This window comes from Zeugodacus cucurbitae, chromosome 2 (genome assembly GCF_028554725.1).
Source record: "Zeugodacus cucurbitae isolate PBARC_wt_2022May chromosome 2, idZeuCucr1.2, whole genome shotgun sequence".
NCBI classification, from domain to species: Eukaryota; Metazoa; Arthropoda; class Insecta; order Diptera; family Tephritidae; genus Zeugodacus; species Zeugodacus cucurbitae.
Genome location: NC_071667.1, coordinates 31,393,869 through 31,421,781, shown reverse-complemented (window position 1 = coordinate 31,421,781; position 27,913 = coordinate 31,393,869). Strand labels below are relative to the sequence as shown.

Sequence of the window (27,913 nt, the reverse complement as noted above, 5' to 3'; positions counted from 1 at the left end):
AGAGAGTTGTCGAGTACGGACAATTCTAAGGAGAGAGTTGTCGAGCAAAGTGTAAACAAGTTATAAGTTAGAGTTGTAAAGTAGAGTATTGAGTACTAAAGTGTTAAGTTATAAGGAAATAGAAATAAAGATTAGTGTATAGCCATTAATGTGTGACTTTTATTTGACAATCCAGTGATCGAACTCAGGGTAGAGTTTTAGAGTAAACGACAGATTTTGGAAATCCGTTACAATATATAAATAGAATGCATCCACCTAGTGTATTCGCTTCGTTCGCCAGTGATCTCCAAAGTGTATCAGTTCCTATAGCATATGGAATGTCTATACACCTAAGTCTAGTTGGTAAATAGGCTCACCATGGACTTACATAGCAGGAGAGAGTACCAGGTTCCTCGCAAAGAAGAAGCGAGAATCTTAAGAAGTAAATCGTTCACTTTTGAACACATGTCATCAATTGCAGTGCCCGACGTCATTATCGTGTAATCATCATAAAAAAAGAGGTAACTGAAATTCCTTCTGGTGGTTGAGAGAGTTTAGTAATATGTTAATTAAACAGTAACGGGGAGAGGACACCGCCCTGTGGAATCACCTGTTTAATATTCCTTAACTTAGATGTTTCACCTCGAAATGATACGGATGATTGCCGACCGCTAAGGTAGTTAATGTTTCATCTGTTCAGAACCGGAGAAAGTGTTGTTTGTTCGATGGCTTCTAGCAGCTTTGTAATGTTGGCCGTATCAAAGGCTTTTGGACTTTGCTCGGGTTTGACAGTGATTGGAAGGTTGACCAGAGCTTACTTACACCAGTGGAGTGATTATAAGACTTCGAGTGCTCTATCCATTCCATCCACTTATGGTTGTTTACTAGTTGTCGAATCTCCAAATTGAGATCCTTTCTACAGGGATCTACCTGGCGTAAGGTGTCAGGATAACTCAAACTGTCCCTTAGATCGGGAAATTGGGGCGAATGTTCGCAATTCTTCCGGCTAATATGAAGCGACTTGTTGCAGCAGCGACCGTCTTGCGAAATTGCCGTTCGCCAACGATTACGTCGATAGGAACGGGTAGAGCGGTGTATGTATTCTCAGTGAATTCTGTGAAGCCGACCCAGTTAGCATTGCTAAGGTTAAAGTAGGTGCGGTTGTCCCCAGGAAAGAAGTAAGTTTCTCAATCGAGGTAATTATGGGCAGACTGTCTGATGCGCAATAGTTAGCATAGGTCGCCTATTATGCAGTTTTCAGGCTACTGCTAGCAATGGGGATACCTTCTCATGTGCTCATATTTCTGGTGGGGGCTTCGTCATCCTTTGTGCAGAATGTCTAATCGCTATCTGTTCTGTCAGCTCCATCTCTATACGATCATTTAACCGTCATTTTGATGGATACTTGGATTGTCATATAGAGTACCAATGGGCCTGGCTGGACCCAAAACCAAACCTAACATCATTTTGGAGAAACTTTAATTTTTTTATTTCAAATAACATTTTAAAAACACAAATAAAGTTTTCACGAAAAGCAAGTAAAAGATTGAAAATAGAATTAATTTTCCTTTATGCACTTAAAGCAACAAAAGGCTACGTTGTCTTGATGAAATCCAAACTCAGATGAAAGGACTGCCCTATTCTTGTTTTTCTTCATTTCAGGTGGGATACATGCTTTATTGCATCGAAGGGTTCCAACAAAGGACAGCCCAAAGCTTATTAGCCGCTTACATAAATTTAAAGTGGAAAAAAAGTTGTCAGCTACTATTGTGCGCCCAGAATTTGTGCCAGACCCATTAGTACTCAATATGACTTTTCGGTTGAAAACTATAATTTAAAAACTATTTATCAATTTTTATAAGTATATATATGAACAAAATCATACTAAAATATATCATCTAGGATATCATGAAGTATTGAAACATAAGCGTGTGTACTAGTATATGAAATAGTGATTTAAAGTTCCAAAAAGTTCTGACTGGACCCATCAGTACAAATGAGGGTTAACAGGCTAGAATGCCAAAGATCGAAAGTGCGCGTTAAAGTCACCAAGTACCAAACGGTTTTCGCCACGAAGTAGCGCGCTAATATTCGGGCGGTACCCTGTTGAGCAATAGGGTATGACACTGAAAGTAAGAAGTCAATTGTGTGGGCATTCCAAGATGAGCTCACACACATCGACTGAAACAACTGAATTTTTGAGCACTCAATACATCGATTTGATGCGTCATCCACCATATAGTCTGACTTGGCTGTCAAAACCCTTACGTTTTTCGACACAACTGCTGAAGAAGCGGTTGATGCGTTCAGAACTTAAGTTCGACAATTGGTTCAAATGCATCTTAGTTATTATTAATATTTTGAAAAGCAATAAAGCGATGTTCAATGAATAATATTTATTTTGGTTCCTAAATCCCGAAATGTAAAAGACAGCCTGGCGGAAAAAATGCAGAAATTAGCTAGCAAGCACCAGCAGAAACTATCAGACCTCATGTGACGCTCTCTTAGGTTTGTTTTACTCGGCATGTGACGCTCTCTTAGGTTTGTTTTACTCGGTATGGGCTTCTGTGCAAACCAATCCATGTTCGCAAAAATTTTCGATTTTATACGATCGCTGTGCACACATGTTTGTCATGTATGGCTCTGTATGCATACATTTGATGATTTGGAGAAGAAAAGCGACAAAATGGGGTTATATTTAAGAGAAAAAATGGTTTTGTTCATATAATGTATTGTTTAAATATAGACTAATTTTTAAAATTGCGAATATAACAAATGCATCTCATAATTACAAGAAGTGTTATTACATATCCGTTTCTCTCCGTTGTTCTCTTCCATTTTTATTCATTGAAGAACGAGCGTAAAATGGATTTGTATGTCGTTTATGGCAAAACGATTTCATACAGATCGAACGCCCATGTGTTACAGTGTACGGCCACTTTTAAAAATATATTTCCAGCCGAACTTATCATTAGCTAGAAATATCGGAGAATCGCGACTCTCTTCGTCGCCCCCTCTCCTATAAATCCTAAGAATTGTCACAACAGGAGTTTACACGTCTGAAACAGCACAAACAGAACTTTCTCAAAAAAATCTTTAACGCTTTTAAATGCATTTCTCATGGTTATGTGGATAATACAATGTACCCATTAATATGCATATGTAATTATATAATGTACAAAGAATTATTAAACACATCATTTTTATTTGTATATTCATATGTTTTATGTTAATGTTTTCTTAAATTTGTGATGATAGATTCAAATAAATTTACAAATATTTGTGGCGTTTTAAAAATGTTAATTTATGTAATATATTTTCTTAAAATTAGCTGACGCAATACTATTACGATGTGATGAATTAGATTCTACCCAGCAAGTCATGGGTACTGAAACTCCAACACATTCAAAGAAATTTTAATAACACCACTACATACACACATATCCAACAAAGGGCAAAATGTGCATAAACATTTACCTCAACTCTTCTCTCGTACAGCACTCTGAATGATAAAAAGAAACAACCAAAGTTCTCGTGTTTGATTAAGTTTTGTTTTGAGCTATATCATGGCTGCTTGTGAATTATTATTTTGCGTGTTTTATTTAAATCAGTGATCTGCAGCCTAATTAAAGTTTAAATTATTGAAGCACGCATTTTTAAATATGTAAAACGTAAAATAAAAGTTTTCTAAAGCTAAAATATGGAATTGAAGAGGGTGATACAGTAATACTTCATTGCACTGTCAATTCGAAGCACCCAATAGAAGCTACGGCAACAATGGTCAACATCAATGGCGAAACCATTGAATACGTAAAGAATATAATAATATTGTCTTACCATAAATTCTAATTAATTTTCCATACAGATATTTAGAACCTCATACGGCGCGTTAAAGGTACGCAACCTAATTGGTGTCATTTAAAGTAGCAGGGTAGAATTTTCGAATCGATGGAATATGTGCTGCAAGCAAATCCAGAACTATGGATGCAAACGCTGCTACATCGAACACAAATCATTTACACACCAGATATTAGGTTTAATGTCACTTTTTTACGTGCAATTAAACCTTTTGCTCAACACAAGCACGAGAATTTGAAGGAAGCAAGGCACGAGGAATTTAGGTGATTTTGTAACCGTTTATCACCGCGACGTGTGTCAACTGGGTTTTGCCAATGAGCTAGAGGGCAAAGCAAATGCAGTATTTTTGGACTTACCGGCACTTCAGTTGGCTGTGCCATTAGCAGCTAAAACACAGAAATTTAAGGGTAAATTTAAGTGATTGTTTGTGATCATAAAAATTTAAAAACTTCTTGTATGTTTAATTAGGAGGACTTTTTTGATTCATTTTCACCATGTATTGAGGAATCATAACGTTGTTGTATCGCTTTACAAGGACATGGATTCAACGAAATTAGTTCAGTGGAAACACAACAGCAAGAGTATGGATGTTAAGACTAGAACGTTGCCCGTGCTAGATTTAGAATTCCTGAAACATAAGATAATTATTACCAACTTTTTGTTGTTAAAATTCAAATTTTGCTTTATAATTTATAGAAACCCTCCTCCCAGAAATTGAATCTAGTACTAGTGAAATTAATGAAAGAACAGATCTTACAAAAACTCCTAAAGAAACCAAAAGAGTCCTCACATAATGTGCGCAGCTTACACTTCCAGGCCGCTCGGGGTATTTGACATTTGCCACTCTTCCTCCAGCCTTTGTCAGATACCAAAAATTGTTCAACTATTCAATACGTTTTACATATGTATATAGTGTAGTACGATAATACATGTATAAAGTAAATATAATAATAAACACCTAAATGACATGATTTTTTCAATAAATATGAAATATAATTAATGATTTTGTTATTAAATTCTCATTTGGAATTTTAGTAGAACTAACCGAAAATAGCGGGTATAGTTTCTGGGCTTTTGTGGGTCGCAGTACTGAAAGTGCACGTGGAGTTTTGTTTCGCAGTTTTGGGTCTTTCACCCGTACTAGTACCAAGAACACTACTGAAAGTGCAGATGTAGTTTTGGTTCGCAGTTTCGGGTCTTTCATCAGTGATTGTACCAAGATCATTGCCCGAATTGTGCAAGAGGTATATATAAATTGTTAAATGATGAATGTAATGTGCAAGAAAGGGATGAACGATCACACGTACACAATAGTTTCGGGTACTTTTGTCAATTCGCCCTTAAGAATGGCATAGAAACTTTCATTGAAACTGCTAGTACCGCTCCGTGGCATTTAACCGAAGAATTCGCCGGTACCTGTCTTGCAGGGTATAAACTAAAAATGAGCTCTATTTTGTATGTTAGTATTTTTCATTATTTATTTAACTGAATTTTTTCATGAACAAGTATTTAATGTACATTCAGTATATTTTGTACACCATATAAATCAACTTTTGAAAATTACAATTTGCCGGTAAAATCGCACGATTTCGCCACAACAGGCTTAAAGTTTTCGCTGTCACCACACATACATATATGTGAAATGCAAAATTATTCAAAGTTCTGACGTTATTTTGCCAGCAGAAACGTAAAATAGCTTTTATATAAAATTTGTATTAACAATCGATTATTTAAAAGAAATAAATCAACCTATTTATACATTTTTTGCACAAAAATTTCGCTTTGAACAAAATATGCAAATATTATTGAAGTGAAAATTTTCAGTACTACAACAATTAAATTGTTGTTTGATATGTCGCTGCCATCTTCAAAATGTTCAAACGCTGGCTTCAAAGCGACATTTGTGGCCAAGAAAATTTCGCCGTCGCTAAAGCAGAAACTACATAGCTCGCAAATGCGAATGCGAACGTTTGACAGTTGAGTTGAATACACATGTTCTTATGAGATGAGCTACATAGCTTTCGCATGTTTTCGCAACCAACGCTCCGAATTTCGAACTCGGATTTGAAGACGCACAGAAGTTGAAAATTTTCAACTTTCATGCGCTAACACAGCAACCTTTACATGCTTAAGAATAGTAACCAACATTCTGGTACTTCCCTGCAAGACAGGTACCGGCGAATTCTTCGGTGAAATGCCAGGGAGCGGTACCCGCAGTTACAATGAAAGTTTCTATGCCATTCTTAAGGGTGAATTGACAAAAGTACACGAAACTCTTGTGTACGTGTGATCATTCATCCCTTTCTTGCACATTACATTCATCATTTAGCAATGTATTATACCTCTTGCATAATTTGGGGAATGGTATTGGAACAATGACTGATGAAAGACTCAAAACTGCGAACCAAAACAACATGTGCACTTCCAGTACTGTTCTTGGTACTATCACGGATGAAAGACCCAAAACTGCGAACGAAAACTGCACGTGCACTTTCAGTACTGCGACACACAAAAGCCCAGAAACTATACCCGCTATTTTCGCATAGTTCTACTAAAATCCCAAATGAGAATTTAATAACAAAATCATTAATTATATTTCATATTTATTTAAAATATCATGTCATTTAGGTGTTTATTATTATATTTACTTTATACATGTATTATCGTACCACACTATATACATATGTAAAACGTATTGAATAGTTGAACAATTTTTGCTATCTGACAAAGGCTGGAGGAAAAGTGGCAAATGTCAAATACCCCGAGCGGCCTGGAAGTGTAAGCTGCGCACATTATGTGAGGACTATTTTGGTTTCTTTAGGAGATTTGGACGATCTGTTCTTTCATTAATTTCATTAGTTCATTAGTACTAGATTCGTCCATTTTCTGGGAGGAGGGTTTCTATAAAATATAAAGTAAAATTAGAATTTTTACAACATAAAAGTTGGTAATAATTACCTTATGTTTCAGGAATTCTGAATTTAGCACGGCACCATTCAAGTCTGAACATCCATGCTCTTGCTGTAGTATTTCCATTGAACTAATTTCGGTGAATTTATGTCCTTGTAAAGCGATACAACAACGGTATGATTCCTCAATACAAGGTGAAAATGAATAAAAAAAGTCCTCCTAATTAAACATACAAAAAGTTTTTATATTTCTATGAGCACAAATATTCAATTAAATTTACCCTTTAATTTCTGTGTTTTAGCTGCTAATGGCGCGGCTAAGTGCCGGTAAGCCCAAAAATACTGCAACTCTAGCTCATTGGTAAAACCCAGTTTACACACGTCGCGGGAATTGAACGGAGTAAACGGTTACAAAAGCACCTAAACCATGTCGTTTCAGTTCTTTCCGGGCTTGTGTTGAGCAAAAGGTTTAATTGCACAAAAAAGTGAGATTAAACCTAATATCTAGTGTGTAAATGATTTTTGTTCGATGTAGCAGCGTTTGCATCCATAGTGATTTGCTTGCAGCACATATTCCATCGATTCGAAAGTTCTACGCTGCTACCATAAGTGACACCAATTAGGTTGCGTACCTTTAACGCGGCGTATGAGGTTTGAAATATCTGTATGGAAAATTTTAGAATTTAAGACAAGATAATATTATTATATTCAACAATTATTTACGTATTCAATGGTTTCGCCCTTGATGTTGACCATTGTTGGCGTAGCTTCTATTGGGTGCTTCGAATTGACAATGCAAAGTATTACTGTATCACCCTCTTCCATTTCATATTTTGGCTTTAGCAAACTTTTATTTTACGTTTTACATATTTAAAAATGCGTGCTTCAATAATTTAAACTTTAATTAGGCTACAGATCACTGATTTAAATAAAACACGCAAAATAATACTTCACAAGCAGCCATGATATAGCTCAAAACAAATCTTGTTCAAACGCAAGAACTTTGGTTGTTTCAGAGGTGAGTTGAGGTAAATGTTTATGCACATTTCGCCCTTTGTTGCATATGTGTGTATGTAGTGGTGTTTTAAAAATTTCTTTGAATGTATTAGAGTTTCAGTACCCATGACTTGTTGAGTTACAATCTTGAGTGTTTAAATTATTTAATTCCCTTTTCTTCGCTTCAATGTGAGTATTTTTGTGAAATATAATATTTATTAATTTATTAATAATATTTTTATCAAATATTTAAAATATTTTTTAAAGATTAGGGGTGATGAAGTTTTAATAAACCAAGTAGGTAGTTTAAATTTTCCTTCCGTTTCTTAATTCGAGGTTTTCTATGTACATTGCTAATTAAAATCAATACAAATTTAAAATCGACGTCCATATTATTTAAGTCGTTTTCAAAATCGCAAAGAAAAAGTGTGTATGTGTATCACCTTGTACACAGCTGTCAACGCATTCAAAAGCGCATTTGACCCCTTTCACACAGGCAATTTTTGTCGCGGCAATTCTTAGTTTTATAGGAGAGGGGGCGACGAGGAGAGGAGAATCGCGAAGAGTCTGCTGTGTTCAGGCAACACGCTTTGTGTTCTTATTCGTAACAGTTCGCTGCTACGTAACAGTGTTGCATTTGCACACATTTTAAAATTAATGTTTACAATATATTTGAAAATTTGAATTTAATCATTTAATTTTGTATGTAATTTGCAAATACATATAGAAATATGCATAATATAATTAAAATGTGCTAGAAAATTGAGAATAACGATAAAAATTAGTTAATGAAATATATATTTTTTGCTTGGAAACGATGCGTACAAGAAGTTGAGAAAATTATATGAAAGAGAATGACAGAAAAACACGAACAGAGTTGTCGAACAAGAATTGCTCGTGTGAACGCAAGGGGCGACAGCAAAAGAGAATCACCCGAGAATTAGCAACAGTTGCCTGTGTGAAAGTGGACTTTATGGAGTTGCTCGATATATATGCAGTCAAGCGCATTTTTTTGCTTTCGCATTTGCATTCGCATACGCGAGCTATGTAGTTTGAGCTTAAGTCGTGTCGTGCAGTGGTCATTGAGTTCAGAGCACAATTATGTGTTGAACCACAAATGTCGCTTTGAAGCCAGCGTCTTGAATATTTTGAAGACGGCAGCGACATATCAAACAGCAATTTCATTGTTGCCGTACTAACAACTTTCATTTCAATAAAATTTACATGTTTAGTTTAAAGTGAAATTATTTACGCAAAAAATGTAAAAATTGGCGATTTATTTGTTTTAAATAATCGATTGTTATTATAAATGATATATCAAAGCTATTTTACGTTTCTGCTGGCAAAATAACGTCATACTTGTGAAAACTTTGAATAATTTTACATTTCACATGTTAGTGGCAGCTCTACAGCGGCCATTGTCGTCGGCAAAATTAGAAACATTTCTAATTTGGCGACAACGACAACTACAAGCCTGTTGTCGCGTAGTCGTGCTATTGTCAAAAAATTTGTGCCCTTAAGAACGCGTGTATTTTAATATTTGACAGATGTCGCTCGCCGCTTTTCGTCTTCTATGTGTTCAGCACAACATGCGTTCTTATGGGCATAGATTTTTTGACAACAGCACGATTACGCGAACACAGCCTTGTAGCTGTCGTTGTCGATAAATTGAAATGTTTCTAATATTGCCGACGACAATGGGCAGCTCTAGAGTTGCCACTGTTATGTGAAATGTAAAATTATTAAAAGTTATAACATATAAAACGTTATTTTGCCAGTAGAAATGTAAAATAGCTTTTAATATATCATTTATAATAACAATAGATTATTTAAAACAAATAAATCGGGCATTTTTACATTTTTTGCACAAATAATTTCACTTTAAACAAAATATGTAAATTTTATTAAAGTGAAAGATTTTAGTACGGCAACAATGAAATTGCTGTTTGATATATCGCTGCCGTCTTCAAAATGTTCAAGACGCAGACTTCAAAGCGACATTTTTGATCAGCTGTCGCTACGTCGTGTCTTATCGTGGTCTTTGCGTTCAGCACTTTACTCGTTTTTATTGATTTTGAGTGCTGCCATTACAAACATAAAGGAATCAGAGTTTCCCCAATTCACCAAGCGACCGTGCGTGAAGTCAATAGTTTATATTCGTTACAAAAATTATCGAAATATTGCGCGTAGTGTCATCTCTGTGTTTTGTTAAATTTGTTCTGTAGAAAGTAGTTCTCACGAAATTATTTGGAGAAATTGGCAGAGTTTTATTAATAGTATGATTAAGATTGACTTTTAATTATTTTATATTACCAGCAGAAATTTTAAATAGTTCCACATTTACTCTAGGTATAAGTGCATTGGCACGCATGGGTAAATTGGATATACATCAACGGAACAATATTCGGCTCTGTATACAATTTAAAACGTCTTTCGTATAATCTGTGCAAAATATTGCATAGCCAAATGGATGGTTTAACTCGGTTATCAAACAGTGCTCATAGTAATGGAAACTGTCTTGACCAAACAAATATAGGGGGTAATATGCAGTTGCAATCAAAAGCTCAACGCAATTTCAAGTTACTTTCCGATCCAGTATTGGTAAAAGGCGCAAGTAAGAAATATCGCTACGATGGCATAATACCGGATCAATCATATTCAGCTATTGTACCCAGAGATCCTCGGAATCCTATTGTTCGTATGCGCGCTAAACCTGTGGATCCGTTGGTTCTTATTATACCAAGGTAAATTTACTTTTGTAGTTGCACATTATATTTATTAATACACTTATATTTTTCAGATTTCAAATTGATCAAAATTACGTCGGTCAACCTCCTCCGATCGAAATTACGTTAACAAACTTAAATGATAACATAGACAGTCAATTTTTGTCTGGAATGATAAGTAAATGTGGTCTTTATGATGAACTATTAATATATCACCATCCAACAACTAATAAACACCTTGGAGTAGCTCGCATTGTTTTCGAAAACACTAAGGCTGCCCGCTTATGTATTGAAAAATATAACCAGAAATCGGTCATGGGAAAAGTGAGAATATTGTACATTATTCAATTCAGTAATATAATTACACATTTTATCTTCTTTTAGGTCTTAAGTGTTTTTCATGATCCATTTGGTAAAATTTGCAAAGATACTGTGGACCAATTAACAACAGGAAAAACAAAACAAAATTCCAATATATATGCTTCAATTAATTCATTTACATCTCAGCCATCAAGTGCAACACTACAAAACAGCACTACACATGTTATTTCGGAAACATTGCATGAGTATAAAAGTCAAGAAATTTACAATTCAACAGTTTTACCAAATTATCAAAAGTTTCGTAATGAACGAGAATATTCCCAAAACTATCAACAAACGTATCGGAATCATATTGCTGACGAATACCAAAATCGAGATTGTAGAGAAAAAGAACGTACCAGGGAAAAATATTCATACCAATCGTCGTATGATCGTACAAAGAATAATTACAATAGGTCTGAGAATGATAGAGAACTTTCTAAGGAAAGGAATAGAGAGCGGGGGAATCGTCGGGATCGTGACCGAGAAAGGGAATACCACATGTCGCGAGAGAGGGAGCGGGATCGTGACAGACGGCGAGACATTGCAATGGGACGCGATTATCGAAAAAGAAATGTGGATCGATGTGAAAAAGACAACAGTCGTAACAGGCTTACAACACAAGGAGAGAGAGAATATGACGTACAGAGTAAATATAATAACACATCTAAAAATCCTCAAATTGATACGTTTTATATGCATCCCGGATTTCCTAATCATTCTGGTCAAAACCTAGGAGCTTCAATAAATACTTCGTCGGAACAAAATTATACATATTCTTCGTATGGTTTTAATACCGAATCTTCTCAAAATTCTTGGATTGGGCAGAGGACGTGGACTGCTCCACAACCTCAATCACAGCCAAGGGTAGAGATTCCACCGCCACCTCCCCCCGATAAAACACCTAATTGGGATGATCCGGAGCCTCCCCCACCAGGACAATCGAGCCCTACAATTGCCGGGGAATCACAAAGTGTTATAAAATCAATTCAACCTTCAGAAACTACAGACAACTCAACTTTTGTAGATAAAAATGATGTTACAGATTTAGGAAAAGTTGATTTAGATACAAGAATCGAAATGATGTTTAAAAGAAAATCATTCGGAAATGCTCCACCATTTCTACAAATTGATAGTAGTGATTCTGAAGTTGAAAACGTGAAAGCGAAGCAAGATAATGTTGGATTGTGTTCTGAAGCTAATCTGAAAATAAAAAAGGCGTGTACAATTAGTAAAAAATGCAAGAATGACTCGCAAATATATGAGCAACATGGTGCAAGTGACATTTCTTCAAGTGATGACGAAATTCTTCATAAAAAAGAATCATTAAGTCCTATTCAATCAAACAAAGAAGATGACAAACAAAATCGCATACCCTTGGTGAATATACCGTCACAAGATGGAGTTAATAAAAAAGAAAATCGTGGAAGTATTAAAATAGATCTTTCGGCGAATTTTACTGAATCAAATATAAAGTGCGGTTATAAATATCATAATAATGAAAATGAATATTTTAAACAAAATCATGCATATTCCTTGCAAATTCACGCGGATACAACAATATCTCAGAACTTTCCTAACCCTGCATACATGCACTCATCATATATGCCTGGATTTGGTAGCATGGCTTACGGATCATATAATGATGATTATGGACATTACAACATTCACCAACTGAGTGGTGACAATTATAAAGTATTTGCCGGTTATGGGTACAATCAAAATGATCCATTTAAAAAGCAAATAGACGCTGTAGTCGAAAGGGTAAGCAATGAATTGAAACAAATACTCAAACGTGATTTCAATAAAAAAATGATTGAAAATACTGCTTATAAAAATTTCGAAACATGGTGGGATGATCAACTTCAAAAAAGTCGTTATAAGGAAAGAACTTCTGTTATAAATGACAAAATTTCACAGTTATCTACTGCATCAGTGGCTAAAAGTATTGACAAAGCTCCAGACATAAACCAGTTGATTAACAGTCAGTGCGATATGTCGGATTTAAGTTCATTTACAAGCCTTGGGCTTCGTGCGTCGATACCAAAATTACCTTCATTCCGTCGAATACGAAAAGAATCACTTCCTGAGGCTAAGGACTACGAAAAGCATTTAAGTGATCAAGATGAAATGGTTCATGGTTCTGATTCTGAAAAAGAAGATGTCAATGGAGATGGTAATAACGTCCGTAACAAATCTGATAAAATTGTGACGAGCTCTGAACTTTTACCAAAAGCAAAACGAAAGCCTAGCTCATCTAGTTTTTCATCGTCCGAATTGGAAGATAGTAGTGATGAGGGACATACAAGCGAAGATAGTATATTATCTGAAGACGAATTTAGTTCAGATTCAGAAAATGAATATAATCGTGAGAATGGAAAATGTGATATAAACATAAGGCAACGAATATCGGAAAAATCTAACAAAACAAACATCGAACAATCTATACCTTCGAAAAATTTCATATATTCAGATAGCGATGATGAACACAGCACATACCAAAAAATAAAAGAAAGCAATCTGAAATCACCAAAAACGCAAAGAAATTTTTCTATTACATCTGACTTAGAAGACATTAGTAAAGATAGTACTATAACGGTTAATGAGGATAGTGAGGAGAAGGTTAATACAATTTCAAGTGACAAATCAAAATCTGTAAATGAAAACGGGGCCGCTAACACTGATAATTACAAAGTAGAAAAGGTTAATAACTCCGAAAAGGAAACAAAGAATGTTTCAAATTTTGGATATGACCGAATATATAGTGACTCAGAGGAGGAGCGAGAATATCAAGAACGACGTCGTCGAAACACAGAGTATATGGCACAAATAGAACGCGAGTTTCTCGAAGAACAAGCACTAAAATTGAACGAAGCTCAAGATAAAAGTCAAAGCATTGTAAAAGATAACAATGAACTTCTTGTCGTGAATCCTATTCCCGATTTACCCACTCAAACGGAAACAACAACTGAAATTTTGATGAATTCCGTTAAAACAGAAGAAGATGAAGCTATGGCGACTAAAAAGAGAGATAAAAATAAAGGAAAGAAAGAGAAAATTGTATCAGTTCCCTCTTCTAAATCGAAGAATGGTGTGAAATATAAAAAGAAACAGGAAATAAAAAGAAAAACTCAATCATTTACAGCACCTTTACCTTTGCAACAAAATGTTGTAAGTATAAACGAAATCGATGGAGAAAATATATTAAAAAATCAGCAACCAAGTGATGTTGAGAATCAAAAACTTCATTCAAATGAAGTGTACAAAGAATTTAGTGATGATGTGAAAATGTCACCGTCTTCTGATGGTGGTTCAAGTCAAGCAAGTCAGGCTAGTCAAGTTGCGTTAGAGCATTGTTATTCTTTACCTCCCCATGCCGATACTTCAACATCCTGCAACCAAAGGAAGAGAAATACTTCTAATAGAGAAAATGATAACGAAAATCAGCAAAACTTAGAACATGACCATGGTGGTTATGCTAATATTAATGCTTCACGAAAAAGCACAGAAGAAATTTTTTCCGAAGAGCAATTAGCTCAGCGTCAAAATTCTAAACCTAGACCCGGACGTCCAAGGAAGGACTCTACTAAAGTTCGTAAAAAAAATTGTATAACTCAAAATTCTTACGCTCTTGATGTGGAAAAAAAGGCTCTACCCAGAGATATTCTCCTGCAAAATTTAGTATCTCAGTCGAATTTTATTCCCGTAGAGCTGTTTAAACCTCGTGATGCAACTGACGAATTGATGGTCCTATATGCATTTCTTACGAAAGGAATTGACTTTGAAGATATAGAATATATTCGAAAAAGTTATGAAATGCATTTACAGGAAGATACGTATGGGTAATTAACTAGATTTGTTTAAATTAGTATGAACCATTTATAATAATAATTATTAATTTTTGTAGATTTTGGTTGAATAACACTCATTGGGTTGATCATTGTATAACAGACCGTTCTTTTGTACCACCTCCACAAAAAAAACGGAAAAGAGAAGATGAACTTAAACGACACAAAACCGGTTGTGCTCGTACCGAAGGTTATTACAAATTAGATGTGAGAGAGAAGGCTAAGCATAAATATCATCATGCGAAAGCTAATGTAGAAAATGCCCTAAGCATAGATCGCAATGATGATCAGCTGCAACAATCCCATAATAAGTTGATTTCAAAAATGCAAGGAATTTCACGTGAAGCGCGATCAAATCAAAGACGTTTACTTACTGCATTTGGTTCAATTGGGGAATCTGAATTGTTGAAGTTTAATCAGTTGAAATTTAGGAAAAAACAATTGAAATTTGCCAAATCAGCCATACACGATTGGGGTCTTTTTGCAATGGAACCGATTGCAGCAGATGAAATGGTTATAGAATATGTTGGGCAGATGATACGTCCAATTGTTGCCGACTTGAGAGAATCTAAATATGAGGCAATAGGAATCGGCAGCTCATATTTGTTTAGGATTGATATGGAAACAATTATTGATGCCACAAAATGCGGTAATTTAGCTCGCTTTATTAACCACAGTTGCAACGTAAGTATATTATATAATTATAATATTTTTTGTTGAATTTCAAGTACATATTTATTATTTATAGCCTAACTGTTACGCGAAGGTCATTACAATAGAGTCTGAAAAGAAAATAGTAATTTATTCCAAACAACCAATTGGAATAAACGAAGAAATAACTTATGATTATAAATTTCCTTTAGAAGACGAAAAAATTCCTTGTTTATGCGGAGCCCAGGGTTGCAGAGGGACTCTCAATTAATTATGATTTTAGTGCTAAGATTACCTCATTAAGTATCGATACATCTATATAAGTTTAAATTTGTGTAATATTGTTTAGTCATAATGCACTACATAAATATACTTATTTTTAGTATTTGTTAATTTAATTTACTGTTATTTACAGTAACTTCTTTGTTAAATATCTAGTTCCTTAAAACTGTATAAAATTCGTTCATTGAAATCCTGTCAAATAATGAAAATTTAAAAAAAATTTAACCACCATTGTGTAGTAAATAGTGGATTTAATACAACCAAGGTTTGAAAAATTAACAAATGTTGAAAATTTCAGAAATTTTGCTCATTTCTTATAACCCGCGACAAATTGAAGGCTTTTGTATCGAACTTTGAAGAGCTAAGTTTGTGTATATATGAATAGCAAATACAAATTGTAAATCCATAGACCAAAAAATACATGATAATAGAATATCTGTGAATATGACAGTCTACTAAGTCAATAGTCGTAATTTTTTTAAACAATGCTACATCGAAATACACACATTATCGCAAAATCGTGCTTACATTGGATATATGTGATCTGTCCACATTTAACGCACCGCATAACATTTGTCGATGACATAAGGGTGACATCCTGATGCACCTGGGAGGCAGTTCTGTTTTCAGGAGATGATTTCAGCAACTGCTGGATGAGCAGTTCATCCGGGTTCAGGTGGGTTTCCCCAAGTGCTACCGGTTAGAGATTTGAGGATTTGAAATGTCATCGTCATGCTTTTCACAGGTTCGGCGGCATTAGAAAGGTCCTCCTATAGGATCCGGAGTAGCAACGTCTCAAGCGTCTTCACTACTGAGGAAAGGATAATTATCAGGCGATAAGACTCCCTTTTGTTGACGGATTTCCCTGGTTTCAATAGCGGGACCATTATTCCGATTCTCCACATGTCGAGTATTTTGAGGGGGCTCAGCGATAGATTGAGTATCTTGCTCCAGACTGAGTAATTTACTTCTGTTGAGCCTAGGTGTTTTAAAATTAAATTATTTGGCCTTCCTGATGACAACTTGGACCTCCACTCTGGTGAAAGTAAGTGACGCGCTGTTGTTTGGCAATTTGCGCAGCCGACTGTTGACACGACTTTTAGCCTTGTCTACCGAAGGGTGTATAAATTGCCGGGTAAAATAGCTCGCGCATCACTTCGGGCTGGATGTAGCATAGTCGTCGAATTGAATTTAAATGCGGCTGAAATTCCAATTCATATAGTAATTATAGGCAAAAAAATTAGGACACCCCGGTTATTCGAACTTTTTAACTATTCAATTTTTGCTGCGGTTTGCTCAAAAATTCGAAATATTCTAAGAATTTCACAAATCAGATAATTTATATGTACAATTTTACATAAATATAAAAACACTTATGATTTTCCTTGAGCATAAAGCGAATTACTGTGATTCCATAAAATTTTCCTTCCCTACTATATAGTATCTTTACATATACCCTACTTTACTTCCATTTACGAGCTTCAGCTTAAGCTGTTATTTCTTTTTTATCGACAATTTTGCGAAGAAGGGGAGAAATGTCAAATGAAAATTAAAAAAAAAATGGCCGACAGTGAGAGAAAGATGTGTAATACAACACATTTGACGGTTTATTATCTCATTTGGCTATATGTAAACGATTACATTATTGAACGAGCTTAGAACGAGATTATTTTCATAAATATAAAAATTGACTACTTTTAATAAAACATTGTGTAGTGCATTAAGTGCTGAACACAAAGACGACGACACGACACGACGTAGCGACGGCTGATCACAAATGTCGCTTTGAAGCCAGCGTCTTGAACATTTTGAAGACGGCAGCGACATATCAAAAAGCAATTTCATTGTTGCCGTACTAACATCTATCACTTCAATAAAATTTACATATGTAGTTTAAAGTGAAGTTATTTACGTAAAAAATGTAAAAATGATCGATTTATTTGTTTTAAATAATCGATTGTTATTATAAATTATATATCAAAGCTGTTTTACGTTTCTCCTGGCAAAATAACGACATACTTGTGAGAACTTTGAATAATTTTACATTTCACATGTTAGTGGCAGCTCTACAGCGGCCATTGTCGTCGGCAAAATTAGAAACATTTCTAATTTGGCGACAGCCAAGACTTCAACCCTTTTGTGGTGAAGTCGGGCAGTTGCCAAAAAATCTGTGCCCATAAGAACGCGTGTAATTTAATATTTGACAGATGTCGCTCGTCGCTTGTCGTCTTCTATGTGTTCAGCACATTACAATACTCGCGTTTGAACACGGACTTGCTGAATGCAGGATACTAGTATAGCTATTAGTCAAAGTTAAAATATCGATAAATTTCTCACATTTTTATTATTTACTTCGAATAACGTAAACATGTCTGACCGCTTAACTCAACTCCAGGACACTGTCAATCAAGTAATTTTGCAATATATAATGTGTGAAATGCTATATTTATAAATTTCTGTTACATTACAGCAAGCTGAGCATTTTTGCAACGCTATTGGCATAATTCAACAGACATCGTATCCAAGCAAGTTTTTAAATTTTGATCGTATGGGATCACAAACTCCCATTAGATCAAACACGCAAGAAGATTACGCTCAACTTTTTGCCCAACTCATTTCTCGTTGTGCAAAAGACATAGATACCCTAATTGAGTCATTACCAAATGAAGACAGTTCCACGGAGCTTCAACATCAAAGCCTCAGAAGACTAGAGATTGAAAATCAGGAATCTGCCAAAAGGCTTGAAGAAATTGTTCAAAATGGCGAACTTTTACTTGAAAATATACAAATAGCACTTGAAGATATTGCTCAGGCTCAATTAGAAATGCATGTTACGTCTACACATCGTTTCTAAGTTATAAATTGTTAGTTGGCAAATTTTTCAACGTGAATATCTCCAAAGAAAATATTGTAAATGAGTTCTTGATATTTAATAATTAAATGTTTACAAACAATGCAATTTAATATAAAAAGGTTGGTTTTAGTATAAGATTCCACGATTTCTGGATTATAATAGTTGTGGTCGAATAGAGGAGATTCTCCAGAATAAGAATATATGAATATGGCCAATATCCATTAACGTTTAAAAATTAACAACATTTAAATTGTTATTTCTCGATTTATATTGATTTTTTATTTCTATTATACAATTTTTTAACATTAATACTTTCCACATGTATATTAGTTATTACGATATTTGCTGTAAATAAATATTTAATATTTTAAACAATTCTGTTCATTTGCACAATAACAAAAGATTCAAAAGTTGGCAAATAAAAGTGTTGCCGTATCTAGATATTCCGCAAACAAATCAAAGGGATAAAACTATTTTAAAGTAAGATATAAAGAAAATTTATGAAATTGATTTTATGGCTAATATGTATGTTTTCAATTATTTTAACAAATGGATTTTCATGATTATAAGGCATATTTTTCCTCCATATGTATTTCATGATTATATTTATTATAATTATTCGTTTAATGACCCGCCACTGGGACTCTTATCTTCTGTGTATGTGTTGCGTCTTCAACCAAAAATGGATTGTACGGATTCCCGTGGTTTACGCGACAGAGGTCAAAGCTCGTCACTTCCATCATTCACCATTCCCATCCCATAAGTCAGTGGCCTCCAATCACCATCCAAAACTAAAATAAGTATGTACATATGGAACATAACCAATAATATATTTATAACCTTTTTTTTAATTTCCGTTTACCAAATTTGATTTCAACGATTTTTGTAGTTTACTAGGGTCGCCAACTTTACCCACCGCTATCTGTTTATCGACTTGGTATAGTCTCACTGCTTCGCGATATATATAAATAAATGAGTTGTTTTTGAAACATTATCTAATGTAACAACCAGCAAACAGTTCGAGAAGTTGGTGTTTTTAATGCAAACCATTCGGAAATTGCACGAGGAACCTGGACATTCGGACAATGTAAACAACTGGTGAGAAACAATGGAACGGCTTTGCAGCCGAAATAAATGGTTTCAGAAGTTAAAAGCATTAAAGAAATATATTTGTCTTAATAATAATTGTAAAAATTTCTCAAAATACACATTCCCCAAACAAAACAACCACCAACTAAATTTGTTTATAAACGTCTAAATTAAAAAAAAAACGAAGTCACCTTACTTTATGCCTAAATCATTTGCTTTTACGTTATCTGGTAACATTGGTTCAAGCACAACCGGAATGTAAGAGTAGCTTAGTATATCGTATAATAAGCTAAGTGTTTCTGTTAGACTTCCGTGTACATCATTACCTTAAAGTAAAAAGGAAAAACTGTATGAAGCTATAGTTATGATATATACGGTAGCTTCTTTATTGTGACAACCAAACTGTTCAAAAGTGCTCAATGTGGCGGGTGTATTACTAAAATAATTATTTTACTTTCCATTTGGTGAAAGTGGATTCAAAGTTGATTCGCTTAAGTATACAATGGAAACTCAAAATTGACATAATATTACAAATAACATTGGTAAATAAATAATAAACAATAGTTATTCTATTCATACAGTTCCTACTTAACATTTTAAAATCAACTTAATTTAAATTAATTTATTATATTAATACAATAAAATATCAATTTATGATTAAACAAAAAAGGTAGATTTTTTATCTAAGTCCGTAAAAACAAGTATGTTAACTTGCTGACAGATATATTCTTAACACATTTCATAAACCGATGGAAGAAAACACGTTCATTATTGAAGAAGTTTTGTTAACCCCAATTTAATTTTATACTTATAAGGAGGAATCATAACGAAAGTTAGTATGGGTAATACCCATTAGGTATGCATTAAAAACAAGTTTAAGTCATTTAACTTGGTTCGTACATGCACACATTCATGCATATAGGTATATATGTGTGAGTGTTCATAACGATATACCAAAATTCTGCTCCAATTTATTTTTGTTGCTTGTTTAACAGACTCGTGTGAAAAAATAATTCGTGGTAATAATAACAGAACCACCGCATAATGGTTAAAAGACGATTGGTATTAATATTATACACACACTATTGCTATAAAAAATTGAAATCTATAACAATTAATTTAATTACTTTCGTTGCATTTGCGTGACAATACACATAAATGCCAAATAGGTAGCACCAGTTAATTTCCATTAATCAGTTTTGTTGAAATGTGGTTTAAGATATGAATGAATAAAATTTCCAATGTTATAATTTTGACTACTCTAAACAATAAATATAGTGATGAGCAAAAGATATCACATTGCCATAGTTGCCAAATTATACTTTAAATACTTGTCCAAACAAATATCTATGCAACTATTGCATTTTTTAATAAATTGATTTCATACCCTACTAGCCAACCGTGGTAAAAACTCTGGTAAACAGATTTTGACTTTAAATAGGTGGTGAGCCTATCATATGCACGGTGCAGATTATAACCACTCGTATATATAGCCACTGTGATCACGCATTCATTCATCAGTGTCGTAAAAAAAATAATGCTGAACTTCTATAATTCTTCTAATCGCCAGCTGACGCAGGGTTGCATTTTCTGATTCCTATTGTAACGAAAATGGCACCAGAACAAACTAGAATTGACTATCGAAATCGATAACTTGCCAGATCTATCTAGACATCGATATTAGTAGTTGCCAGAATGTTCGAGCTTACAATCGACTATATAAGGGCAGTCGGACTGGCAGCAAGACACAGTTCTAATAAGAGAGTTGTCGAGTACGGACAATTCTAAGACCGTTTTCACACGGGCAATTTTTGTTGCGGCAATTCTTAGTTTTATAGGAGAGGGGGCGACGAAGAGAGGATAATTTCTCTCTCTCTCGCTTCCCTTGGTCGCCCCCTCTCCTATAAAACTAAGAATTGCCGCGACAAAAATTGCCCGTGTGAAAACGGTCTAAGGAGAGAGTTGTCGAGTAAAGTGTAAACAATCTATAAGTTAGAGTTGTAAAGTAGAGTATTGAGTAATAAAGTGTTAAGTTATAAGGAATTATAAATAAAGATTAGTGTGTAGCCATTAATGTGTGACTTTTATTTGACAATCCAGTGATCGAACTCAGGATAGAGTTTAAGAGTAAACGACAGATTTAGGAAATCCGTTACACTATTTTAAAATTTTAAACAAAACTCTTAATTTAAAATTCATATATTTATTTATTTTTTATATATAGTTTTAATTATTATTGCAATAACATAATAATGTAATAGTATCTGAAAATCGAATTTATTAAGGCTAATATCTATTAATTGGTATTAATATTAATAATGATAATTATAATAAGAATAGTACAGCCTGAACTCATCCAATAATCATTAAAAAAATTAACGCGGCCCTGTTTACAAAAAATAATTTCTTTTTTTAGGCGCAGCAATTGCGCAGGCAATTTTATCCACGCTTATGCATATAATATATGTTAGTATTTTGTACAACTTACCCAACAATTTCTTTTTGCTGTTCCTAATGGTGAAATAATGAACTAAAACTGATGATAAAGTTGTCCTTTGGATGGGTCCATCTTGGAAACCTTGCGAAAGCGGTCCCGTGGCAGGGGCAAAATCTATGATAGAAGGGGGAATTGTTTTACTGGCCACACCACTCACGTAGGATGACGATATCTTTATGGTGTGGAGGCATTTTCACCCTTTTTAAACTCGGCGCTATTCGTCCCTCTCCTAAAAAATAAGTGCTGCCGAAACAATAATATACGCGCTTGAAGGCGGACTTATTCGTAACAGTTTGCTTCGACTTAATTCAGCATTCGTTTTTATTTTGAAATTCTTTACATGGTTGCATTTGCAGATATTTTCAAATGAATTTTTACAATACATTTGGAAATTTTAATAATTTTTATAAGGTACTAACTTGATGCAAATTTTCAAAGGTGCACCAGTCCCCAAAAAGGTTCTGATAAAATCCATTAATGGGTAAAAGGCCATTAAAAATTGGATAAGTGTCTTTATTATAATATATATAGTTATATATATTTTATATATTTTTTTTCCATTGGCTAATCGTTGAAACATCGCATTGACTTCTACTATCATTTTTTTTTAGGTTTTATTCGGATAATTGTACCGCAAAACTAAAAATAATGTCTTCCATTATCATCATTGCCCTCACATATTGGTTATTTTTCTTTACTGCTAATTTGCCCGCTTGTAATGGACACGGTCGATTGATTGAACCACCTAGTAGAGCGTCAGCATGGAGATATGGATTTCAGACGCCACCTAATTACAATGACCACGAATTATATTGCGGTGGATTTACACGTCAATGGAAGCAAAACAACGGCAAATGCGGTGAGTGCGGCGACGCATGGGATTTGCCTAAGCCAAGACCTCATGAGTTCGGTGGAGCTTGGGGAAAAGGTGTAATCGTAAGGAAATATTCACCAGAGTCTGTTATGCTTATTCGTGTTGAACTCACAGCTAGCCACATGGGGTATGTAATTATTTATTTATTCGTTAATCATATCTTAGTTTGATATTGCTTTGAGGCAGAAACGTCTAAATATATAAATCAAAAAAATATGGTATAATGACTTCAAATACATATATTACTCTGGAACCGTTTAACAGTTGCGTTTTAACTAAGGTATACGTCATAAATATTATTTCCATGTCAGGCCGTGAATTTCAAATATTTTTCACATTGCTATTTTGTAAAATATTCTACACTGAGTCTTACATTTCGTTTCGTTGTTTAATATTCATTTACAGAAACAGAATTATATGAAATTAATCGGTTCTTCATTCCTTTGTGTATAAAAATCCTTTCTAGTTTTCATAAATATAATACATAATTTTGATTTTCATAAATACAAAAAGAATTTATAATTAATGAAATTGTGATAAAAAAGTAATAAAATAAACGAACCTATTAGAAAAATACAAGGACTTAAGATTACATAAAAATTAAAAAAACAATAATAAAGCAAAGTCCAAATCAATTATCATTTCTGGGTTCTGACGGATTGATATCTATGTATAATATTTACAATTGGATTATGATAACTAAAATACGATATAAATGTCTTACATCTATTTTATCTATATTTCTCGCGAATACCTCATCAATAGTCGTACCTCCTTTTGTCGTAGAAGCTAATGCAAAGTATTTCAACCAAAAGTCACACAAAATAATTGAGAATTCGCAGAAATGAAACAGAAACGAAAGAAAAATAATGCGCAAGCATACAAACATACATATGCGTACTGTACTTATTATATATATATATACTACGGCAATTCACAATCTGGTGCAAATGGTCTTCCATATTTGCAATTGCAAATGAGCGAGGCATATTGTTGCTTTTACACTAACAAAATATACAGCGAATTTGCAATTGCAAATATGCAAGACCATTTGCACCAGATTGTGAATTGCCCTACTGGACTTATTGACTGCATTATTATATATAATTATTTGTATAAAACCTTGGAATTTATTCATTAAAATCACCTCTCAGAAGTCGTTTTATCCGTTGTAACCTAGCGATCATTGAAGAAACATCATTTCTAATATGCCACAAGACAAAATTAGAAATGAAGTTCATAAACCTCACGCTACTTTCGATTTGCTAAGAAAGTAAATGAAGACTGACTACAGAAATGATCCTGTGAATTATAGTCTTTACTTTTCAACGGCCAACGCAGAGTATTTCAACCAAAAGTCACACAAAATACTTGAGAATTCGCGGAAATGAAACAGAAACGAAAGAAAAATAATGCGCTAGCATCCAATCATACATATGCGTACTTATGTGAATATGTCACCAACCAAAAATTTAAACATTGTTCTACACAAGCAAGAATTGCTCAAATAGGATAGGCATGGCAAGTGCTTTAAGTTCTCTGCTTTACTCTCATTCACTCTCTCTCTCTCTCTCTCTCGCGTTAATTGTTCAACGCTATTCCCTCTCCACTGAAACGTTAAACAATTATCGCAACCTTTTCCGAAGTCATAGAAAAATATGGTTCAAAAAAACTAAAATAATTGGTATTGTGCTATTTGGTAATTTTTTATTAACGTTTTATAATTGAAATTGAAATAATTTGTGTGGCCACCATTTTCAGCATTTCAACAACTATACATTGGAAAAAAATAATTTATTGAAAATTTTCATAATTGTTCACTTTCAAACAATAATAAATTGCTGTTTTGAGTTTTTATTTCCAAAGTTTTTGCTGTCGCCCGTAATTTTTTATCGGCGCGCTCAATTGGCAGTTGCACATTAACTAAAAGTTTTCCAAACTTTTTTTCAAAGCTGTTTATTCTTTTATATTTTCTCAGACCTTGCGATACTTGATTCTCTTGCCTTAATGACGAGAAAACTTTAGTCTCTTTTTAAAGTTATCAAAAACTTAAAAAAATATTTAAACAGATATCATTTTATAAAATGATTTCTTTTTCATCCTATTCGCGATACTTGTTTTATGTTTTTTTTGTCCACCGGAAGGTTTTGAAAGAAAATACATATTTTGGATAAAACGTCCGTAAACGTGTGAGTCAGCAAAACGACTGAAATGTTTTATACTTTTTTTTATTTTCTTTGAACACATTTATTTATCTTTTCTGATTCTTTGTTCAAAATTTGATGGAAGCATGACTCAAAATCCAACGTTGTCAAATTTGATTGGTATAGATTTTCCATAATCATTCCAACACCTAGAATAGAATATCCTTTAGTGATAGTCGGCATTTTACTTCTGAAAACCATCTTCCCTTTTTTGTGACGTTTTAGATTGAAGAGTTAAACGGGCTCCTATGTTGTATACATTTATTTCATAAAAATCTTTGTTTTATTAATATATAAAGTTAGTATCTACCCCTATATAATGGGGTATTTATTTTATTATTTTTTCAGTATTTAACTTAATCTATATTTCACTGTTATAGGTATTTCGAGTTTCGTATTTGCCCACAGCAAGCTGCCAAGCAGGACTGCCTTGATCAGCATTTGTTGAAAATAAACTCAGGATTGCCTAGTCAATCAATGCCAACTGATCTTGAAACTAGATTTTATCCGAGAAATGGAAGTTTAATATATGATATTAAAGTGCAACTTCCTACAGGTAAAAATACAACACATTTCATACAACTTTAATATAAGTTTTATTTTCCGAAAGGTTTGAAGTGTAATCATTGTGTGTTGCAATGGCGTTATATAGCTGGCAATAATTGGGGTATTTGTTCGGATGGAAATGGCGCAGTGGGTTGTGGGCCACAAGAAGAGTTTCGGGCTTGCTCTGACATTGCAATAAGTGATACGGCATACCAACCGGATTCTCCTTCAGAACCAAAGCCAACAGAAATTCCAAAACAAGGACAAACACCTTCAGAACCTATCGAAGACTCAAATTATATCACACTGATAATTACTTTGCTTTTGCTTATAATTTGCTTTACTGTTGTTGTGATTGGGTATTTGTTTAAAGAGAATATCACTACTTATATAAAATTAAATATTTATCCCAGACTTCGGAAAGCACGCCCTTTCTCATTTATTAATACTGCATTTAAAGCTTCAAATACTGCTGAAATAAAGACTACATTGACGCCACCAATACCACCACCAAGATCTAAAAGAAACCCTCAAGTATAGAACAACCATTCGTTCGTTTTAGAGTTTAGAAATACATATAATATTTACATAAATTATATAACTATTATGTTAACATAAAAATCTTAATTTTTTATTCAGAACTATTTTTTAATTATTTCTATAACAGTGAATATATACAAGTTTTTGAATCAATAAATTTTTAAACATATTAAATATATATAATTGTGACTCACCAAAGAAATTTGAAAAAAAAAAATTAACTTAAAACATAAAAAACATTTCCAGTGACATACTATCTGCATAGTTCCTTAATTACTACTACACATTTTGAGCTTTTTTTATATATTAAATTTTTTTATATTATTTTATATATTCTAATCTAAATACAAACTCCTCTTATGTAAACGCAGTTATTGTATTCTATAACAAAATTGATTATTTACTTCCAAGCGACGTACTATACTGAATATTAAATTATTATGTGAATTAACAACAAAGTTCGTTATATAAATTAATACGTTAAATTATATTATAGTAAGTTATTCAATACAGTAGAATATTATTTCTAAATAAAGTTATATCACATATAAATTAAAGACTTAAAATATAATAATGATTGAAAACAATTTGATAGAGTTGGTATTAAGCACATATCAACAAAAATGAGGTAAGTAGAGTACACAATTATTTACATTTTTAACCATCACATTTATTATTTTCAATTATAAAAATTCTCCAATTTAATTTACAATAGTTCAGCACTGATCGATGAGCAATATATTTAGCTAATCTGTTACTAGTTAATATTATACAAAAAGTTTGGACGGTTATACATGGGAAAAATATAGATTTTCCAAAGCTAAGCAGCAAATGGTCAATGTTTGGCCTTGAGACGCAAGCTAAAGGTAACTTTAGACAGCTTATTGAAACTTATATACTATACATAGTGGATCCGCCCTATTGAATTTTTAAAAACCGACACCAGTTTTTTTGTGTGGCTGTGTTACCAATCAAATTTTGAACATAAAAAATCTCTATAATTGCATTACATAATATCAGTTTGAAAACGTTCAAATTTAGTTTCGAAATGCCCGTCATTATACTTGGCGATTTCAATACTGTTCTCAATTTGGAAGAAGCTGTTCCTTTTTCTACAGAATTTCTTATTTTTTTGAACCCGTCTGGACTCCCGCCTCATCAAATTGTGTTGTCCTGTTATTTTATTAAAAAATCTGAATCCTGTATAAACTTTGCAAATGGCACGCATTTGTTGGTAAAATCACTAAAAACTTCCATAAAAAAGTGCACAATACTCATCGGATGCGGTATCGAAGTAGATTTATTGATTTTCCGAATTCTTCTGTTACCATCGGCCTACAAACGCCTAAACGCCAACAACTTCCGGTGAAAATAACTTTTACAATAACCATTAATAAATAACAAAGTCAACGGATCAATATGAATTTAATTTTAAAATGTGTCCGCCATGTACGACCCCAAAAACATGAGGCGCTGACCCAATTTATTTTTTTGCGTGGCTGTGTTATTTATCGAGCAGAGCACGTGTTAATTTTCAAATAAACGTCTGATATCAAAGGTTTTTAGTAAGGTTTAATGAAACATTAAAATATACATGAATATATGTATAACACGTATGTATATATGTAAATAATTTTCTGAAAAGAATTAAAAGTTTCCGTATGCGAGTACGTATATTACTACAATTTGACTTACCTTTT

The 27,913-nt window shown here is 33.5% G+C and overlaps 3 protein-coding genes, 1 long non-coding RNA gene and 1 pseudogene across 9 annotated transcripts; 3 read left to right on the top strand and 2 right to left on the bottom strand.

Annotated features, from left to right (window-relative positions):
* The first annotated feature begins 13 nt into the window (after positions 1-13).
* Positions 14-26,770, top strand: LOC105215758 (uncharacterized). 4 transcript variants are annotated; one of them, XM_054234376.1, is made up of 4 exons: positions 14-44; positions 22,661-23,050; positions 25,508-25,683; positions 25,738-26,770. In XM_054234376.1, exons 2-4 carry the CDS (start codon positions 22,698-22,700, stop codon positions 26,211-26,213), a joined length of 1,005 nt encoding a protein of 334 aa, XP_054090351.1. In that variant the 5' UTR covers positions 14-44; positions 22,661-22,697; the 3' UTR covers positions 26,214-26,770. The 4 variants fall into 4 exon arrangements, with proteins under 4 accessions (XP_054090351.1, XP_054090344.1, XP_011188170.2 ...); XM_054234369.1 differs by having other exon boundaries at positions 16-51; XM_011189868.3 differs by lacking the exon at positions 14-44 and adding an exon at positions 19,872-20,094.
* On the top strand, positions 9,891-17,379 carry LOC105215759 (histone-lysine N-methyltransferase SETD1). 3 transcript variants are annotated; one of them, XM_029042588.2, is made up of 7 exons: positions 9,891-10,018; positions 10,092-10,486; positions 10,543-10,792; positions 10,853-11,477; positions 11,565-14,670; positions 14,736-15,360; positions 15,425-17,379. In XM_029042588.2, the coding sequence occupies exons 2-7, from the start codon at positions 10,209-10,211 to the stop codon at positions 15,596-15,598; spliced, it is 5,058 nt and encodes a 1,685-aa protein (XP_028898421.2). In that variant the 5' UTR covers positions 9,891-10,018; positions 10,092-10,208; the 3' UTR covers positions 15,599-17,379. The 3 variants fall into 3 exon arrangements, with proteins under 3 accessions (XP_028898421.2, XP_011188172.2, XP_011188173.2); XM_011189870.3 differs by having other exon boundaries at positions 10,853-14,670; XM_011189871.3 differs by having other exon boundaries at positions 9,915-10,018; positions 10,075-10,486; positions 10,853-14,670.
* On the top strand, positions 17,858-18,838 carry LOC105215756 (mediator of RNA polymerase II transcription subunit 21). Its single transcript, XM_011189867.3, has 2 exons — positions 17,858-18,019; positions 18,080-18,838. Exons 1-2 carry the CDS (start codon positions 17,978-17,980, stop codon positions 18,461-18,463), a joined length of 426 nt encoding a protein of 141 aa, XP_011188169.1. The 5' UTR covers positions 17,858-17,977; the 3' UTR covers positions 18,464-18,838.
* On the bottom strand, positions 18,471-21,191 carry LOC105215757 (uncharacterized). The gene is made up of 2 exons (XR_851911.3): positions 20,680-21,191; positions 18,471-19,878 (listed from the first exon to the last, which is right to left on the bottom strand). It is a non-coding gene; the product is annotated as an uncharacterized LOC105215757 (long non-coding RNA).
* Positions 24,074-24,242, bottom strand: LOC114804399 (small nucleolar RNA U3; annotated as a pseudogene).
* Positions 26,771-27,913: the final 1,143 nt, after the last annotated feature.